The 14069-nt window shown below is 31.5% G+C and overlaps 2 protein-coding genes across 3 annotated transcripts; both read left to right on the forward strand.

Moving 5' to 3' along the window:
* Nucleotides 1-669: 669 nt before the first annotated feature.
* On the forward strand, nt 670-5120 carry LOC106369585. Its single transcript, XM_048742864.1, has one exon. It carries the CDS (start codon nt 2976-2978, stop codon nt 3948-3950), a length of 975 nt encoding a protein of 324 aa, XP_048598821.1. The 5' UTR covers nt 670-2975; the 3' UTR covers nt 3951-5120.
* A 4921-nt stretch (nt 5121-10041) lies between these two features.
* On the forward strand, nt 10042-12434 carry LOC106371367 (E3 ubiquitin-protein ligase At4g11680-like). 2 transcript variants are annotated; one of them, XM_013811434.3, is made up of 4 exons: nt 10042-10595; nt 10808-11327; nt 11409-11763; nt 11957-12434. In XM_013811434.3, exons 2-4 carry the CDS (start codon nt 10840-10842, stop codon nt 12098-12100), a joined length of 987 nt encoding a protein of 328 aa, XP_013666888.2. In that variant the 5' UTR covers nt 10042-10595; nt 10808-10839; the 3' UTR covers nt 12101-12434. The 2 variants fall into 2 exon arrangements, with proteins under 2 accessions (XP_013666888.2, XP_013666884.2); XM_013811430.3 differs by having other exon boundaries at nt 10061-10595; nt 11954-12434.
* Nucleotides 12435-14069: the final 1635 nt, after the last annotated feature.

Below are 14069 nucleotides of genomic sequence, written 5' to 3' on the forward strand. Positions count from 1 at the left end.
AATAAAACTGTTAAAAGTCTCACATTCAAATTTTACGATTCATGGTTTAAAATTTTTGGTATGACAAGATACAAATGATTAGAAAGTTATATTATTAAAAACTCTAATTTAATTAATTATTAAGATTAAAATATATACATATATATCATTTTAAATTAAACTATATACCATATAAAATACATAAATATTTTAATTTAGAAATTTACTTTGAACAATTACTTTTGTTTAAAAGCTTTGAACAAACATTGACAACTTAATTATTTTTTTAAATTATAAATTACTAAGACTATTAATCTCATAATAAAAATTTTATTATCAGTAATTTCAATTTTTGTTATAAAATATGCAAATGATCAAAAAACATATGGTAGAAAGCATCATTTAATAGACATTAATATTAAAAAATATACTATATAAGTTAATATTATTTAAATTTAATTATATATCCTATCAAATAAAAATAATATTTTCTGGATTAATAAAATTTATATGTTCGCACCAATTTAACTATATATGTAATAGTTACTGAATTTTTAATTATTCAATATATATTTATTATTCATAATATATAAAAATATATAATACTTAAAATAATTTATATATAAAATATTTATTCTGTGCAAGGCGCGGGTCTTAACCTAGTTGGTTACTATTTGTGTTATCTTGAACTGAAGTTCTACGGATATCATATGAATTGGACTTCGGTCAAATTAAATGATATAATTTGATATACACATGGCTGGGTCAACACTATTAGAGGTTTTAGGACAAAATTTTTTTTTTTACCTTCTAGAATTTATTTACAGATAATGTTTAAAATATTTTTAATATTTAATCAGTAATACTTTGTACATTTTATAATGAAAATAAAACTATATACATATCAAATTATTTTGGACTCTTTTAAATTTTATTTATTATATTTATAATTTATATATATATATAAAATATAGATTTATAAAAATTTGGATCTCTTAGTTATTATTATATGGAGGACACGGGCTTAGACCCGAAGCGGTTACACCGCTCGTCCACCTTAATAAGCCGGCCCTGGATATACACATGTTTCTCATAAACGCAATATATGTAAAAAAACATGATCTGATTTGTGTCTAAACATAGTGCATGCAAAATCTTCGTGAAAATATATATATATGTTTATACAAAAAATTAAGTTGTAAAATTTTCTATCCACTTGTTGCTTTCGTGTCTTCATCGTATTATATGAGAAAGATAAAAAAACTCAAATAGTTTAATCATAATGTAACAAACACCAAAACCAAAACAAAAGACAGATGAGTTTACAATTTTTTTTAACGTCTTATCAATTATGATATTACAACGATGAGAACTATTACATAGACAATTCTACAGCCGACAATTCTACCATCATATGAGAATGCAAGTCTGACTGCTTCACTCCGAGCTACCCTATGACATCCATGTTCGATGATACGCTGCACCATGTTGAAGACCTCTTGTAATATTTTTTCTCTATAATTTGCATAATTTGCGTTTTTACTGGTGTAAAGGCATTAATGAAACCTTAGTCAAACTACTGGAATAAAGGATCTTCCACAGTTTACAATTACACATTAATATATTATTTCTCATTTTTAATTGAAATAAAGAATTATGATTTGCTTGTCACATGAAAATCAAAAATTGATGATATGTTTCGTGACTTGAGCACAAAGATTTTCATGAAACATCTAGATGAACTTGTACCAAGACTAACATCCAAACTATTCACAATTTATAATGCTTCCATCACTTTGAATGCAATGGTATGTTCAAATCAAAAGTGAAGTGGATCACAAAATGCATGTTTAATAGGAAGGTAAGAAGTAGGTAAAATAAAACTTGCATCACAAAGAGATCAATTGCATGGATCCAACGATCACCGTTGCATGGTGCAAACATCATGGAGTACGTATTGAAAAGGTAAAAATCTTGTTATAAACACAACTTTTTCTTCTTGTAAACTAATTTAAAAATGTTTCTTGTTTTAGGTATTCAACACATCTCTTGTGGTTAAATTTGGTTGGGCAATGGATGCAGAACAAGATTAAATGATTATTTTCATAAAGGTTGGGAACCTCCATGCTTTAGAGCATAAGCCACTTACATTTCAGCATAAGCTTGTTCAGCTCAAGGAAAAACTTTGAAAATAATTTGCAAAGTTAAACACTTTGAAATGATAATCTCTCAACGTTTTGAGAGATAAAGTTGACCATTACTTAACTTGTTTGAATAATATATTAACAGATTATTTATACGAACGTTGGGAACACCCAAGGTTTTTTTTTTTTTTGAACATTGAACACCCATGTTGTGTACATAAGTCATTGACATTTCATTATAAGTTGATATTGTTTTTTTCTTAATAGGGAGCTTCAAGTGTTTCTGCCATGGCTGTTGTTTTGTATTGGGAGAAGAATCAGGTAAGATTAGTAGAGAGAAAGAGAATGGTGTCTATAATGTTGATTGTTTGAATTTGTTGCTTTGGAGTGTAATTTATAATGACCAGTAGTATATTGGTGTGTCTCTGTTGTATTATGTGAAATCTGATTCTTTGGGGGAAACCGTGCAAAAGTTTCTGGTAAATATTACTAGTATTTGTGTTATCTTGAAAATTGTAATCAATTATTTTTATTATTATTTGGTTTTGTTCAACTTTTTTCCTAATTATTATGTAATACTGATATATGTTTAAAGAAAAATAAAAACTATGGGCAAATGTAAAAGTATCCGTTAGAAATAGAGGATAGTTGCGAAATATAGATTAAGAGGTGGTAAACAGGCTAGTAGTAACTAACTGAACTCTATTAACATCACTCGCTGCTCTTACGCTCTTCTTCTTCCTTTTCTTCGCTTCATCCCCAAAGAAACAACCACTTCTTCTTCCTTCCTTTTCTTTGCTTCATCCCCAAGAAACAACCGCTTCTTCCTCCTTCTTTCGATTAAGTTTCATTATGGCTGCTGCTGGTGATTATTTAGGGATCAGAGACGATCTGATGGGAGCAGGAGACGAGCTGATACTCTTACGTTACCTGAAGCCGATGATCGATGACGGAGCATCCTGGCCTCAACACTTCGGCGAAGACGCAGACGTGTTCAACAAGAATCCAAGCACAGTATTCAATCCTGAGAACACAGTCTTCCTGATCGTTAATCCTCGAACAGAGGCATGTGGTAAAACCGATGGTTGTGAGTATGGTAGCTGGAGGATCATGGCACGTGATAAACTGATCAAGAACGAGGTGACCGGGAAGCTTCTAGGGTTCAAGAAGATTCTCAAGTTCTGCGTAAAGAAGACGAAGAGAGGCAGAGAGTACAAGAGAAGCTGGGTCATGGAAGAGTACAGGCTTCTCAACCCTAAGCAAGATCACGTGATTTGCAAGATTCGTCTTTTGTTCCACGCCGAAATAGGTTTCTTGCTATCCAAGCATTTCTCCTATTCGTCTGGTCCGCTTCCTGCAACACAGTCATTGCCAGCTTATGGATACGGTTTTCCTAATCCAGAATACGAGGGTGCATATTATCTTCGGAGCTTGATCGATCATGAAAACGAATGGCCTAGCTACGTTGCCAACGACGTGTTCTGCATGCATCCATCGGCGCTTGTGGATCCTCATCGAGATCAGATGTTTGCAGAATCCGGAATCTGCATCTTCGCTAACCGGACAGAGGCTTGTGGTTATACCGATGGGTGTGATGGAGGTTGCTGGAGGATCATGGAGGGTGATAAACCCATCGCTTCGATCATGGAGGGTGAGACTTTTGGTTACAGGAGGGTTTTCAAGTTCTGCGAAGCGGATGGTACAGCCAAATACTCCTATTCTGATCCCTACGGAGAAGTTGTGTTTCTGACTTGGATTATGGAGGAGTATAGGCTTGCGGATGAGGAGATGAAGGATAAAGTGTTGTGCGTTATCAAGCTTCTTTAGGTAAATATTCATTGATCATTGATTCAGGAGTCTCTGTGTGTGTTTTTCTTCTCCCTCTGTATTCTAACTATGATATAGTTTCTTAATTCTCTACCTAGTCAATTTGGTTTAGACACTTGTGGTTGCAATTTCTTTTAGACACAAGAACGCTAATAGCATAAAGGCAACAATATTAGCAGCATCGTCACATAGATTTGTTCTTGTAAAGTTTTTTTCTCTGGCAACAGAAGTTTCACGAAACTATAAGAAGTAAGACACACCAGTAACGTACCTTGTGAAGTTTCACTACTTATGTAATTGTTTTTGGAAGGTTGTTGCTTTGTCGTTGATTGTTTGAGATTTGTTGCTCTGGAATGTAATCTATAGTGTGCAGGGAGATGTGTACTAGTATTGAAACCATATAAAAGTTTTTGGGTATTATTTGTGTTATCTTGAAATTGAAGTTCTACGAACAGCATATGAATTGGTGGACTTTGGGTCGAAGTAAATGATATAATTTGATATACACACGTGTCTCATAAACGCAATATATGTAAAAAAAAAAACATATGATCTGATTTGTGTCATAAACATAGAGTAGGCAACTTTCGTGTGTTCATCGTATTATATGAGAAAGATAAACAAACTCAAAAAGTTTTATCATAATGTACCAAACACCAAAAACAAAAAATGAGGTTTAATATTACACGTTAAAGAGGCCAGAAAGCCAAATGAAACCTGGTTCATACCAGCATTATATTCTTATTAACAAAATGAAATTTTGTTCTTTTAAATGACTGAAATTTAGAATCAAAAATCCGTCCATCACCTCTACTGAAAAGCCCAAACACTGTCAAATTAAATCTTTGTAGAAAGAACAATTTTTTAAAATGACAAACATATAAACTCTTTAACTCTTAGTGATCCAAAAGTTTATTCACTAAACCACCTCTTTTTTTGGTCGGCCATACTAATCGAAAGACAAAAGACAACGGTTAAGTGTAAGCGATGTCAGGGAGTACATATACCACCAAAAAGAAGGCGAGTCAGAGCCGTGTGGCCAACTGATAATGGGCTTTCAATCTTATTATCAACCCACGTGTCTGCTCTCTTGTGAAGCCATATGTTAGGCTTTGATGTTGCCCTGGTTTTCCTCTGCTCTTACAAAAATAAATAATAATTGGTCAATGATCATGATATATACTCTCGTGTTAAGTATTAATCATGTTTTCTTTTGTTGTTAACTAAGAGCATCTCCAAAAAGAAACTCTATTTTGAATTTTCCAGAACTCTATATTTGAAGTTTAAAGGTGTTTTTCTCCAAAAGCAAAACTTCAAATTCAACTTCAAAACTATTTGTATTTTATAATATGGTCCTTATATTATAAATAATTAGCAGATATATAAACATATTACAATAATATTAATTAATAAAATATTCTATTAAAATATAAAAATTTAAATAAAAATAACTTAATTAATATTGAACTTCAAACAAATACCATATTATTCTATAAAATGATTTTCGTAATGCATATATGATCTATTAGTGCATATCAAAGTAAAAATGGCTCTCCTTATTTTTACTTTGTAGATTACAAGCTAAAATTTGTTGAAATTGGGTGATATTGATACTTGTAAATACATTAGATCAGAACAAGAAAGTAAAAGAGAAACATAAAATATTGCTAAGAGACTAATTTCTTTTCGATGATATTAATACTCGTGAATATATTCGATATGAACAAGAAAAAATTGTACGAAAAATACATCAAAAACAACAACAACAACCATCTTAAGTTACACAAAAAAAATTTGGACAATATTTGAAAATTTTGAAGTTTCCGGATCAAACTTAGCTGACTATTAGTGTTGTTGTAATATTTAAATTTGTGTGATAGTTATGTTTTCATGTAACTTTTTCAAAAAAATTGTTAAGTTTCGTTTGGATATTATTGTTGTCTAAATCTGGTTTAAAATATTTTAAATCTTATTTTAAAGTTTTATTTAATTTTATGTGTAAAATTTAAAATCTGTAAGAAAAATTAAAATATTTATGAGATATATATTTTTAAAAGATTAAAACAATAAAGGAGGAAATATTCATGAATCATAAAAGTGGTGTGAGATTGTAGGGACTAAAATGCAAATAAAATATGAAACTTCAAATATAGAATTTCACTCTTCAAAAATTCAAATTTGAAATTTTGAAATTCTTTTTTGGAGAACAAAAAACTTCATATTTAAAATTATAGAGTGTCTTTTGGAGATGCTATAAGTAATCATGTTTCATAAGTTAAATTTCTCCATTGGTCCCCGAAGCGTCGATGAGGCCGACATATATACACAGTTGACAGTCGTGTATATACAAAACAAGATTTATGGTCGACGCTAAAAAGATGAAGGAACACATGTTTTAATTCTGAAATATTTGATTGTCATGAAATGAAGCACTAATTAAAATTATCCCTATTGTACGTGTAGATTGTACACCATACAAGTGCCGATACTTACTACCAAGTTTTTAATTAGTAAATGCCACCCGTCATTAGGATGGATCTAGAAACGTAATCTCTCTTTTCATTGTTTTAATACTGGTTAACAAATAAAATATATTTTGTCGTTTAGGTAGAGATCAAAATTTGAAATTAAAATTGGATTTTTATGTTGTCAGCGTCAACAGTTGGTACTTACTATTTTAAGAAACATACCATACACAACGATACAGCTTATTCCCTATTTCCAGTCTCGAAAATTCAAAGTTTTACTTATAGGTACATAGATGGTGTCAAATACGTTACAAGACATCAAAATATTAGAATGATAGACCAATTCACTGAAGGCCTAAAAATCATGTGCTAAATACAGAAGATAATGCGCATTATGTACCATTATCGTATTCTAACTATAAGATATTAACTTATAATTTTGTTTTGAGTACTGAGTAGTATACTTTTAACATATACACACGTATAGACATAATTACATTTAAGAAAATGATACACACTTATTGATCTTTGAATTACCTGCAAGTTGCAATGATATTTGAATGAGTCCTCTCTAAGACCATATCCAACAGAATCTTCTTGGTGAATAATATTCAATCTCAACATTCACATTTAAGATAAAATTATTTGGAACTTTACCAATAAGGAAATGTACCAGAACATACGATTGCTTGACCAAGGACCTCCGACATAAACTGAACGTTCTAGAAATGTTAATTTTTTTTCGTCAACTTATTTTTTTGTCAACGAAATGTTAATTCATTTTTATTGTATTCAGAATTGGCTTCCCTTATATTATTTTTCTTCGCCACTGTATATATAATCCGACAAAATATAAATCAAAGATTGAGGGCAAACACAACGTGGAGAATGGGGTCCAGTACTTAGATAATAGAATCTATTCTGGCTGATATTATTAGTTAGCCAACCATCCCCACTCCATCCATCTCCTCCCGCTAGTTTATTAGATTTTGTTGTCAAAATTATTATTTTTATTAATATTGTAATCTCCCAAAGAATGCGTGTGTATATTAGTTATAACCAAAATAATTATGTTTCATTTTCCTTTACATTTTTACAACAAGAAAATAGTGGATCATCGATGCTTACTCTGTTATTTTACTAATTTGAAACAAATATACTCAATATCCTCCAAAGCTATGAAGCAAATTAAATCCCTAATATATTAATTGAAGATCTTTTAAAAAGTTATAACCTAAATTTTATAAAAATTTTTAAAAAAACTCCATCCTATGTGGCACTTGTGTATGTCTTCTAAATCCTATTTCAAAGATTTCTAAAACGCCTTATATAAACTATAGTCTAAAAATTATAATATCTAGCAAAATAATATTTCGAACGCTATAGTTGGTCGCATATATCAAATCCTTATTGTTTCGCAGACTTTCTTTAAATATAACATACGGAATTATCTAATGTGATTAATATATATATATAGCAATTAATGATTTTAAACAATAAATATTTGATAACAATCTGTATACTTTTTTATCATTTTTGTTTATTTCTTTATTATTAAAATAAATTACATAATTACATTAATCATACAATAAAATTCTAGATTTGTTTTATATATGTTGTATTTTGAATTATTCAAAACGAGTATAAATTACTAAAATTATTAAAAGTCTCACATAAACTATTACGATCAAGGTTTATTTTTTTCTATATTAAGATATAATGATTATAAGACCATATGAAGAAATAATTTTATTTTAATAATTTTTTATGTTAATATATATACATATATATATATATATCATATCGTCTAAATTAAACAATACATCGTATGAAGATGTATACTTATATTTTGATATTTGCATTGAACAAATATTGAAAAGTTAATATTTTAATTTTGAAATATTCATTGTTTTTTAAAGATTATAAATTATTGAAATTATCCCACATTAAAAAAAATTGTTGTTGTAAACTTTTGTTACACAAATATGCAAATAATCATAAAATCATATGAGTAGAAACTTCATTTAATAAATATCCATTTTAAAAGTGTACTATATATATATGTGTTAATATCATTTAAATTTAATTATATATCATATACGAAAGATAAGATTGATTTTTTTTATTTATGTACTGTAAAATGATTGCGAATAAACAAGAGTGATAGTTTGATTTATATACACATACCAATTTATTACGTAATAATAACTGATTTCTTAGTTATTTAATATATATACTTATTATTTTATAATATACAGAAAAACATAAAAATATATAAAATATAAAATATTTATTTTGCAAAAGGTGAAGATCTTAACCTAATTATATACCTCTTTAATTATTTTAAATCATAAATTTTTCTAAATCTCAGGTCAAAACAAACAAACGAAATGAGAATAAACTTCAAAATTAATATTTATATCGAACAATAACCAAAATGAAAAAGAAAAAAATATTAAAGATAGATAGGATTGACACGTGAACGTGAACGTAAACTTCTCATAACCATAATTAATTTTTAAATTACTAAATTATGATATAAAAACGAACTCACATAGTTTCATTGTAATCAAATAGACCCGAGATTTTTTGACCTAAACGTTAGGTTTTTATGTGGTAAGTTATTTTTTGACCTAAAATTTTAATAAAAATGGTGGTATCAGGTCATCAGTAAAACAAATTATGTAATTAACAAAAAGTTAAAAAAAATTGTTTTAAGACCAAAATATTAATTAAATCAAGAATATAAATTTATTTTTCGGCATATTATTTTTAAATAATTTTTATGTAAATCAAGAATATAAATTTATTTTTCCGTATAATATTTTTTAAATAATTTTTATATAAATTTGCGCATGTCTTATCTTAGTATTTCGTTATATCACAACCATATATGATTCACTCTATGTTGCATGGAAACTCGGTTGAAGGTATGTTTCACATTTCGGAAACGTTTCGGAATGGAATCTTTCAGAAACTCGCGGAAACGCATTGGAAACTCGTTTCTTAAAAATCTCAGTTTGGAAACTTTGTGGAAACTTGCGTTTCTATTTTGGAAACTCGCGTTTCTGTTCTGGAAACGCTAAAACTTTTCAATTAGTTATGATTTGTTGTTATGATTTTTATTTTAGTTAAACTATTTATTATTTAAGTACTGGATTTTTGTTATTTTGAATTTTTTATATGATTTTGATGTTTAATTGTGACTTATTTTTTTCGTATAATTAAATAGAATGAATATTTGTTTATTTGTATTCTAAGATATAGTAAACATAATAAAAATAAATGCAAATATTAATCAATTATATATATTTATATATATTAGACGTTTCTAAAATGTTTCCAAAGCATAAAAAATCAAAAATCACGTTTCCACGTTTCGAAACGTTTCGTTTAAACGTATCCGTTTCCGTTTCTATGCGACCTAGGATTCGCTATTTTTGTTAAAAATATGTGTGGATATATATAATTTATACAACCATTATAATTCACTATTTTTGTTAAAAATATGTGTGGATATATATAATTTATATTTTATAGGATTAAATACTAACCATACTGGTTACAAGGTAAAGTACCGATGCATTTTATGGGTTTTCCCATATTGCTATAGTTGGGGAAATGAACAACAAGAAAAAGATTTTTCTGTTATAACAAAAAGATCGTGATATGGTGACTTGCTTACTTCATCGAGATGTTCTTCTTATCCATTTCCTTTTCCGATAAGGAAAATTATTAAATAAATAAAAAGTAGAGAAAAATCAAATAAAATTTTACTCTTTCTAGAGAGAGAGAAACAGAGTAGTAGAGAGAGAAGGGTCTGCTTTGGCGGTTGGAAGCAGCAGCAGCAGTTGCTATCAGAACTTTGCTTCATATAAACAAAATCTCAGGAGTTAGATTAGGCCAACTGTTCTCTTCTCCCTTTCTTTAATTCTCTTCAAACCAAAGCAAAGAAACAAAACTAAAGCAGAATACATAAACAATCCTTTTTGTTGTTGTCGTCGTTATGGTTTGATTCTTAGTAGCCATCCCTCGCCCAACTTCACCTTCTCTGACATAATCACAACACCTTCCCTTTTCTTCTATCTGTCCCTATATAATCAGTTAATCACATATCGTGGAGTTCGTGTACGGAACTGCGCTTGCCTCTTTTTTTTTTGGTGGTTGCAGAAAGAAGGTATATATGATTATATATTTATTTACTGAATTTTCATGTGTTTTAATTATTGTTAGGCCATACAAATTTCGTGATTTTTTTTCTAGCCCCTAATCTTACTATGTTCTTTCATGATATTTTCGTTTATATACTTTCACGTTTCACGTGTGTGAACACAACTTATATACTTTCAGAAGATTGATTCTTTCTATACAATCTTTTCTCTTGTGAAGGTCTTAAATTTTGAAGCTTTGGAAAAATTTCAATGGATACTGTTCAGTCCGAGTCACCTTCCAGTAATATCTCCATCACAATTTCATCGTCTTCTTCGTTATGTACCACACCACCACGAAGTGACAACAGTCATGTGTCTCCCTCTGTTGTTCAAGAGAGGCTTCCAACTTCCTTCTACTTGAGATTAGCTATGAAGGTATCTAGAGCTAGATGGTTCATCTTCTTGAGAAGAGTTTTTCACTACCAGAACGGTTCAAGATCAGATCTTGGCTCCAACCCTTTCAACTCCAGCACGTGGATGATGTCTGAGCTTATAGCTCTGTTTATTCAGCTTACTGTCATAACATTCACACTAGCTATCTCCAAAGATGAGAAACCCATTTGGCCGGTGAGGTTGTGGATCACAGGATATGATGTTGGATGTCTACTTAGTCTCATGCTCTTGTATGGTCGGTTTCGTCAGCTAGACCATGACCATGGCGATATTGAGCAGCAACATAGAGGCACAGAAGACAACAGGTAAACTTGTCTTTTCTTTGTTTATGAATCATATATAACCTTGCAAGATCCTGAAGTTGTATTGTAATTGTGAATTTTCAGGAGCTCTCATTTGATGAATAGATGCAGAACGTCGCTAGAGCTTTTCTTTGCGATTTGGTTTGTGATTGGGAACGTTTGGGTGTTCGATTCTAGGTTCGGTTCTTTCAACCATGCTCCAACTCTCCACGTCCTCTGCGTCTCTCTTCTAGCTTGGAACGCTCTCTGCTATTCGTTTCCTTTTCTTCTCTTCATGTTCCTCTGTTGCATTGTGCCTCTCGCTAGTAGCCTCCTTGGATACAACATGAACATGGGTTCTTCAGACAGAGGAGCATCTGATGACCAAATCTCTAGTCTCCCTAGCTGGAAATACAAACGAATCGATGACAATGCTTCAGCTCCTGCAACCGATGATCCAGTAAGTCCTAATACTTTTGACTCACAAATCAAACTAGCTAGTCCCATAACGGTTTATGCCCAGGACACTGAATCATGCTTTGAATAAAAATAGATTCCATACCAAGCTAGAACAGAGTTATCACATAGTAATTACCACTTAAGGATTGAAAAGGGTTAGATTTGATATTTGTTTATTTATTTATTTGCAGCAGTGTTGTATATGTTTGGGAAAGTATAAAGACAAGGATGAAGTAAGAGAGCTACCATGTTCACATAAGTTTCATCTAAAGTGTGTAGATCAGTGGCTTCGTATCATCTCTTGTTGTCCTCTCTGCAAACAAGATCTTCCCAGATGATAAAAGGCAAAAACCCTAAAGCAGACAAGAGCTCATAAGAGTCAGTCTCTCTGAATTTAAGTTATATAGTTTTTTTCTGGTTTGGTTTCTTCTTTCAAAGGTTTTTTGTTTTTTTTTTTCTTAATTTGATATGAAGCAAGTAGGTTATTTGTGTGAGTGTCAACTTTTTTGTACAGAAAGAGCTCACCAGTAATCAAAGTACATTGTGAGGGAGATACATATCACAATGCCACAGCATTTATAGAATCTTGATGTAGACGTAGTAAACTTTTTTTTTTTTTGTCTAAAATAGACGTAGTAAACTTCATATGCTACTTTCTCTTTTTGCCTTATATTTTCAGTTTTCTTTTCTTTGCTAATGAAAACATAAGGGTTAAACCATGTAAGCTCCATAAGGGTTCAAACTAATTTAAAAGTTATCACATTCATAGTATCTAGACGTTCAACTCATGTCGATTATAAAGTTAGTTTGGTTCACAAGGTATCTAAACCTTTTGAGATGACTTTTGACTTTCCAACTATCTGAGGTGCTTTAATTTGGGTTTGAATTTTAAGGTCGTTCCCTGACTAAAAATAGGGTCAAGCCCCAAAAAACAAGCAAATGTTACTGTATATATTTTTAGTTATAAGATCTTCAAATTAGTCCGTTCTTTCTCAGTTTGGCGCTGACAAAATTAGATTTCTCAAAATATTTTCAGTAATGAAAATTTGGGTTTTTCATATACATTCCTATCGATTTGACAATTCGTAACATTATGCTCGCCCAATTGTGCAAGTGTGTAACCAGAAAGAGAAGAATATAACAAAGTAGTCAAATAGATTCCCCTTATTCTTTTTCATTTCTAGAATACTAACCAACTGAATCTTTAAAAAGCAGTTTGCAAACTATTTTTAGCTGCCTCTTCTCACAAGTCAGCCATATAAGTACCACATATACATTCATTGGAAACAACAACAACGAGACCTGGCTGCAAATCATTCTTTATTTTCCATCAAAACCATGGCGAGAGAAAACCCTTCAACCCTAATTCTTGGAGATTCTATAAGTTTAGCCAAGATCAAGACCTGAAAGCGCTGAACATATCTTCTTCCACTGTCATATATGCGAAGGAGATCTGGAGTAATGGACCCTGGAATCGCCAACTAGATACTTCACCAAGATATTACAGGAAAGCTGGAGGTGGATTCCTCTACCACCTTATGGTTTCTCCGGGAACACCTTCCCATGGATCTGCTGGGCTATATGGCTCGCGAGGAATCAGCTTGTGTTTGAGAACAAGTCGCAGTCTCCAGAGGAAACAACTCTTCGAGCTCTACTGGCCCTTAAAGAATGGGAGGACGCCCAGGCCCCTCGTATCAGCACTAACACACCAAGCTTGCGACCTCCTCATCAACATCTCCACCGATCCCGTGAAGACTTGCCGTTTAATAACCAGGAGATCTACTGTAACACTGACGCTGCTTGGATTTCAACATCACGAACGGCGGGTCTGGCATGGATCTTCTCGGACCGTAATCAGACGGAATTGGATCGCGGATCAAAAGTCCAAACAGCGGTCACTTCACCATGCATGGGTGAAGCCCTTGCAATCAGAGAAGCTCTCCTCCACGCTGCTTCTCAAAACTACTCTACAATCTGTATCCGATCGGATTCCCAAGTGCTTGTCCAAGCAATCTCCTCTCGCCGGCATACGACGGAACTCTACGGAGTTCTCTCCGACATCGACGCGATTTCTTTCTCTGCATCTTCTCCCTTTGATTGTTGTCGTTTCATTTTCACCCCAAGAGCCAATAATGGGCTAGCAGATGGGCTTGCAAAAGCCTGTCTCTCATCCCGTATTGCTTTGGGCTAAACTCATTTTAATTTCTGTATGCTTTATTAAAATGAAATGAATGCTTGTTGCTCAAAAAAAAAAGCCAAGATCAAGACCAAAACTCACCGAGTTTACGCCGTTAGGGCTCGTCCTCC

This window comes from Brassica napus, chromosome A10 (genome assembly GCF_020379485.1).
Source record: "Brassica napus cultivar Da-Ae chromosome A10, Da-Ae, whole genome shotgun sequence".
In the NCBI taxonomy this organism is placed as follows: Eukaryota; Viridiplantae; Streptophyta; class Magnoliopsida; order Brassicales; family Brassicaceae; genus Brassica; species Brassica napus.